The following is a 7500-nucleotide window of genomic DNA, read 5'->3' as shown; positions in this document are numbered from 1 at the left end:
TGTGTGTGTGAATATGGGCGGGTGGGCGGAGATCCTAATATGGAGGGTGGGTGGCTGACCATGTAAGGACACACACACACACACACACACACACACACACACACACACACACACACACACACACACACACACAGGCCTCTTACTGCATTTATACGGTATACACAATTCTTTACACTATATCCTACACACACACACACACACACACACACACACACAGGCCTTTTACTACATATATAGGGTACACACAAATCTTTACACTTTATTCCCTACAAACACACACACACACACACACACACACACACACACACACACACACACACACCAAGGATAGGGTGGATAATACTGAGGTGTCAATTCCGTGGAAGTGTTTACAGTAACATTACGTTATTTACACGTGAAATACACACATAGAAGACGTATGCTCTCTCTCTCTCTCTCTCTCTCTCTCTCTCTCTCGGTTCCTCTATATCTTTGTATAATTTTTTGTATATTTTATGTAAGTGTATCTCTCTCTCGCTCTCTCTCTCTCTCTCTCTCTCTACCTACCTACCTACCTACCTACCTACATATCTGCTTGGCTTTATCTATCTACGTGTCTATGCATCTATCTATCTATCTATCTCTTGTCTGTCTATATCCATTTACCCATCTATCTATCTATCTATCTCCCTCATCACCCACACGGCACTAACCCCCACCACCCTACCCGCAGCTACGGACACCCGCGGCTCCTGTCTGGTGGACGAACAGCTGTATGCTTCCGAAACAGCTATCCCCAGAGACCATCCCTGTCACTACTGTATTTGCTATCAGGGCCAGGTACTGTATTTTCTTGTATTCGGCTGTATTCCTTCTACAACAAACAAATCTTTATCATCTGTCAGTATTCAGAATTTTTTTTTTTTTTTACATGCGGTTCACAAACATTAGGTGTGCTAAGCCGACCCCTTTTCCCAAAACTCTATCCCTGCCACTACTGTATTTGTTATCAGGGCCAGGTACTGTATTATCTTGTATTCTGCTGTATTCCTTCTATGACATACAAATATTCCTTCATTACCTTTCAGTATTTTTTTTTTTTACATGAGGTTCACAAACATTAGGTGTGCTAAGCCGACCCCATTTCCGTAAACACCATCCCTGCCACTACTGTATCTGTTACTAGGGTCTGGTATATTGTATCCTGCTGTATTCTGTTGTATTTCCTTTTAAAACACACAATTTGGGGGGAATGGAGCCTTTAGTCCGAATATCCTTAGTGAGTGACTGACGGACGCGGCCAAGTCTACATAAATGGAGCACCTAAAGTTCGAAAATCTTTAGTGAGTGACAGACAGACGCGGCCAAGTATGAAGAAATTAAGCACACAGTCCGAAATGCATTAGTGAGTGACAGACGGACACGGCCAAGTATAACTAACGTAGCACCTTGTCTCAAGATCCTTAATATGTGACAGACGGACAGGGCCAAGTCTAAATAACGGGGCACATTGGGTTCGAAAATCATTAGTGAGTGGCTGACGGACACGGCCAGTCCTAGAAATCCTCATCTAGCAATACATCCTCAGGCATAATATCAATCTCGCTCCGACCTAGTCCTTGAATAAGCAATTAAGGGCAGTTAGAGGGTCATTAGGCAGGGGGTAATTACTAAGTGGACTAAATTACCCTCTCTCCCTCCATCATTAACTCATCTGTTGACCCAGGCCGGCGTAGGGTCCCTGGGCTAGGCTATTAAGTGCCTGTAAGTGGAGGACTATTATTAGTATCACAGTTACTACTATTACTACTGTTACTGCAACAGCGTCAACCACTACTACTACTACTACAATAATAATAAATAACAATAATTGTAGTAGTAGTAGTAGCAGTAATAATAATAATAATAATAATACTCTCGCCCCCAGGTCACGTGTTACTGGAAGCAGTGCGCAGCGGCCCCGAGAGACTGCGCAGTCATGCACTTCGAAAACGTCTGTAACCCTTCGTTGTACATGTGCAGTGAGTACAATATAACATCTGTACATGCGCTGTTAGTGTAGTATTATATGTGTGTACAAATGCAGTGAGTACAATATTACATGTGTGTACATGTGCAGTTAGTGTAGTATTACATCTGTGTACATGTGCAGTTAGTACAATATTACATCTGTGTACATGTGCAGTTTAGTATTACATCGGTGTGTACATGTGCAGTTAGTACAATATTACACCTGTACATGTGCAGTGAGTACAATATTACATCTGTGTACATGCGGTTAGTACAGTATTACATCTGTGTGTACATGTGCAGTTAGTACAACATTACATCTGTGTACATGTGCAATTAGTACATTATAATATCTACATGTACAGTTAGTACCATATTAGATCTCTGCACATGTGAAGTACAATATTACGTGTACATGTGCAGTTAGTACCATATTAGATCTCTGCACATGTGAAGTACAATATTACGTGTACATGTGCAGTTAGTACCATATTACATCTCTGCACATGTGAAGTACAATATTACGTGTACATGTGCAGTTAGTACCATATTACATCTCTGCACATGTGAAGTACAATATTACGTGTACATGTGCAGTTAGTACCATATTACATCTCTGCACATGTGAAGTACAATATTATACCGTATTGGTACATGTGGAGTTCATACGATATTTCATCTTACACCTTTCGAAAACAACTTTGGGATTAGAACCTGTGTGCGGGCGTCACTCCTCTGGGCGCCCTGACCACTAAACCACCAGGCGCTGTGTCTATTGTGTGTGTGTGTGTGTGTGTGTGTGTGTGTGTGTGTGTGTGTGTGTGTGTGTGTGTTCTAAAGGCGTGTTTTGGCCCCTAAAAACTGCCCCCATTGGAGTTAAAGTACGCGAGAAACACGGCGGGTAATTTCCGTAGAGTTTCAAACATCTTCACAGGCGCAAGTGAGGACATTGTTACCCCACAGCGAAGCGCGGGGCAAAAACGGCTCTCCTTTGGCGCTTGTACGTTGGTATGAGAGTATGACCGTGACCTCAGGCATACTTTCCCTCACATACAATCACCTCGTCCTTGGGTCATCGGGAACAAACATACGTATTATCGCAATTACCTTCATCATTAACGACATCATTAAGTTTGAGACAGACAGATAGATAGATAGATAGACAGACATGGACAGATATATAGACAGACTGATGGATGGATAGATAGAATGGCAGACAGACAAACAGGCAGACAAACGGGTGAAAATATGACAATGAGAGAGAGAGAGAGAGGAATATAAAACTGGATACACACACACACACACACACACACACACACACACACACACACACACACACTAATACCCTTGGATCAGTCTGTCTGTAGGTAGGTCGGTAGGTAGATAAGTTAGTAGTCAGGTAGGTAAGCATAAAAGAAGGCTGGTAAGTAGGTAGGGAACATTAAAAAATATATATATTGGACAAAAATGAACTGAAGGTAAGTGGGTGGCTCAGTCGGTAGAGAGGTGGCCTGCAGTCCTGACGGACCCAGGTTCGAATCCCAGCTGGGGCAGGGAACAGTTTAAGGATTTGAATTTCATTAAATCAGGCTTTACTGATCTACCAGAAGACCCGCCGACATGTCGTAGAAATACCCCCGCTAATACCAATACACCAGTCCTGTATGAAACAGCCCTAGCATCTATTCAATATGGACGGTGAGTGTTAACGCCGAAGTGGTGACATGTAGAGGTGTATTGTATGTAAGAGGACTACTGGGCCTTGAGAGCAGCCTGTGAAGCCTATGCCCAGAGTCGGACAAAAAAAAAAAAAAAAGGTAGGTAGGTAGGTAAGAAAACGAAAACAGGTAGGTAGGTAGGTGTTAGTATGCACAACACGAGTGGCATGTGTGTATGTATGTGAGTATGACCATATATGTGTGTACAGACCGTGTGTGGGAAGGGACATGTGGGCGTAAGTAGGCACGTAGGTAGGTATGTACATAGGTATGCTGGCATGTATGTAGGTAAGATAGGTAGGTATGTAGGTAGGTAGGTAAATAGATAGGTTGGTAGGTACTGAAGTATTTATCATATTTCTTATTATCAATTATTATTACTATTATTATTATTATTATTATTAAAGTGTTGTTTTAGCATTTTTGTATGATTCTGTTTTATAATGAACATAGAAGTGATTATCCTGTGTGTGTGTGTGTGTGTGTGTGTGTGTGTGTGTGTGTGTGTGTGTGTGTGAGAGAGAGAGAGAGAGAGAGAGTACAGGTTACAGGAAGGACATTCACTCTTGTCTCATTCTTTGTTGCATTCACAATAGCAAAAGCACTAATCTCTATACCTACCAACCTGTCTACTTACATACCTACCTTCATACCTACTTACGTGCCTACCTGCTTACCTACCTACCTTCCTACTTACCAACCTGCCTACCTACTTACTATCTACTTACCTACCTACCTACCTACTTACCTCCGTATTTAGCTACCTACCTACCTACTTGCATACCTACCTAACTACCTACGTACATACCTACCTACCTGTCTACTTACACACCTGCTTACCTACCTACTTACCTGCATATTTAGCTACCTACCTACCTACTTACATACCTACCTACCTACCTGTCTACTTACATTCCTGATTACCTACCGACCTACCTACATACCTGCATATTTAGCTACCTACCTACCTACTTACCTAACTACCTACTTACATACATACATACCTACCTACCTACTTACTATCTACCTACCTACCTGTCTACTTACATTCCTGATTACCTACCTACATACCTACTTAATTACTTACCTACCTACCTACTGTCTCATCTAGCCTACCTACTGACTTACCTACCTGTCCACCCCACTTACATAATCTCTCTCTCTCTCTCTCTCTCTCTCTCTCTCTCTCTCTCTCTCTCACACAGGAAGCAATTAAACCTACCTTGTGTTCACTCCCCCTCCCCTCCCCTCCCCCTCCCGTCACCACAATGATAAACCCCTTCATTACGAGACCGTCATTTTTTTATTGTTATTGCTTCGGTCAGGCGATATAATTATTATTATTATTATTGTTATTATTATTATTATTATTATTATTATTATTATTACTACTACTACTACTATTACTACTACTACTACTACTACTACTACTAGTACTATTATTATTATTATTATCATTATTATTATTATTATTATTATTGTTCTTTTTAGGTGGCGTTTGTTATTGTTATTATTATTATTATTATTATCATTATCATCATCATCATAATTACTGATCTTGTTTTATATGGGCCGTGTGTGTGTGTGTGTGTGTGTGTGTGTGTACAGTGTGTAGAAACTGCTATTAACTAGCCATATCCCAAAAATAAATCGCTTAGGAAGAGGTGTTAGGGAGCCTCCTTTACCGACGAAAATACAGACCTAACTAAGCCAGACAGTGTTCCGAGCTCCAGGACAAATCATTTACTACGCTGGGTGGTAACCATAACGTCACTCCATATGGGTTTGGGTCCAAGGAGATGTCGAGGTGAATTACTGGGGCATGTAACTGGTTAATTCTCTCTCTCTCTCTCTCTCTCTCTCTCTCTCTCTCTCTCTCGACACCTTAATCCCGAAAAGGGTGGCCACAAACAAATCGCCTCCACGTTACCCTGTCCTCTGCTGTTTCGCTGCCCTACCCCCAACCCCCTCTCTCATATACCTCTGTACTGGTTAATTACTTGCTATAAATACCTGTAAGAGGCTAGTTCCATTATTATTGTTATTATTATTAGCGTGGTAGGTGGTGGCGACCATCATCCACTCACTTGATGTAGTGTTGCCTACTTCTTCCTTCACCTTTATCATTCTTTTTCTGTGTCTGCCCTCCTCTCTTCATATTTCTCCCATCTTTCCTGTCACTTTTTATTACTCTTCTTTCCTTTTCAGGTGGTTTTACACTGAGTGACAAGCCTAATGGTTTCCTGTAGGCCAGGAAACCATTTACAACGCTGGGTGGTAACCATATAACCAACCCATACGTGTCCCCTTCGTGTCAGCAAGTGGGTTGATGGAGGGTTAGTGTCCCTCCCGGTAAGGGCGCGTCCACAAGTGTACTCAAACATGCGTTGACAACACAGCTGGCAACATGTTTGGATATATGTGTGCAGCAGTATTTGGACAGGTGTATGCAAACATGTTACAGTGAAGCTTCAAACCTGCAGCAGCAGAGGTGATGGGATAAGTGTGTCATACCAGGCAGCTGAGACTTCATCATGATGTTGCCAACATGGTCTGGCACTGCTGTTCCCAGCATGTTTGTAGCGTGTTCGTTATTGTGTTGTTTACACATTGCCAGCACTTGTTCCAGCAAATGTGTGGACGCGCCCTAAAACAATTGACTCAAAGACAAACGGCCACCCCTTACAGGATTAAGGCGTCTGGCAATAGACAGATTATTATTTCATTATTTTCCGCAGAAAAAGACAATACTACGTCTCTGTAATCCTCGACAACACTTCCTCGTGACTAGCAATCTTGTTACAATTTTAAAAGTATACACAGTAGTCGACCTTGGCCCCGAGCGGCCTATGCAACCACACGCCCACCGCAGGATGACGGAAGGGCGCGGGAATGACGGAACGATGCGACTGTCGGGAAAATTGCTGGTTCAGTGTGGTGGGGAAGTAGTGTGGCGGAAGGAAGGACGGGGGGAAGGAAGGAAGGGGGACGGAAGGACGGGGGGAAGAGAACTGGGAGGGAGGGAGGGGAAAAAAAAAAGGAGGGAGGGAGAGAGGAAGGAAACAGGGAGGGAGAGAGAAAGGAAGGAAGGATGGAAGGAAAGAAGAAAAGAGAGGGAAGACGGAAGGAAGGAAGAACACAGAGGAAGGGAGGACGGGAGAAAACAGAAAGAGGAAGGGAGGGAGAAAGGAAGGGAGTAAACAGTGAGGGAGGGAGAAAGAAAGCAGAGGGAGGATGGGAGCAAACAGAGGAAGGGAGGGAGTAAAACAGGGAGGGGGGGGGAGAAGAAGGAAGGAAGAAAACAGAGAGGGAGAGAGGAAGGAGGAAGAAAACAGAGAGGGAGGGAGGGAGGAAGAAAACAAAGGAGGGAGGGAGAGAGGAAGGAAAGAAGAAAACAGCAGAGTAAGGATGAGAAGAGAGAGAGAGAGAGAGAGAGAGAGAGAGAGAGAGAGAGAGAGAGGAAAACGAATGAAAGGGAAGGAAGGGCATAAAATAAGGAAGGCTTTAGGCAAGGGAAAATAATCCTGTCCTTATTTAGGCAACAGTGAAAGTACCACACACCACAAGATGCTAGAGTGGTGGCAGCTGTGGCAGGGATTGTGGTAGGGGTGGTGGTTGTGGTAGGGGTTGTGGTAGGGCTGGTGCTTGTGGTAGGGGTGGTACTTGTGTTAGCTGTTGTGGTAAGGGTGGTGGCTGTGGTTGTATGGATGGTTGTGGTTTTTTAGTTGTGGTGGTGGTGGTTGTGGTAGGGGTTGTGGTAGGGCTGGTGCTTGTGGTAGGGGTGGTGCTTGTG

At 43.4% G+C, this 7500-nt stretch overlaps 1 protein-coding gene across 1 annotated transcript in view; it reads left to right on the top strand.

The window, feature by feature from the left end:
* Window positions 1-7500, top strand: part of LOC145392634 (uncharacterized) — a 109886-nt gene that overhangs the window by 79960 nt on the left and 22426 nt on the right. The window contains exons 2-3 of the mRNA XM_080266959.1: window positions 713-819; window positions 1907-2000. Of these exons, the coding sequence (XP_080123085.1) occupies window positions 713-819; window positions 1907-2000 (201 nt within the window). The remainder of the gene's footprint in view (window positions 1-712; window positions 820-1906; window positions 2001-7500) is intronic.

This window comes from Coenobita brevimanus, chromosome 23, assembly GCF_032717465.1.
Source record: "Coenobita brevimanus isolate Jiangsu-jjx chromosome 23, ASM3271746v2, whole genome shotgun sequence".
Lineage (NCBI taxonomy): Eukaryota > Metazoa > Arthropoda > Malacostraca > Decapoda > Coenobitidae > Coenobita > Coenobita brevimanus.
Note: the sequence above shows the minus strand (reverse complement) of the source record. Positions and strands in the feature narration are given on the sequence as shown.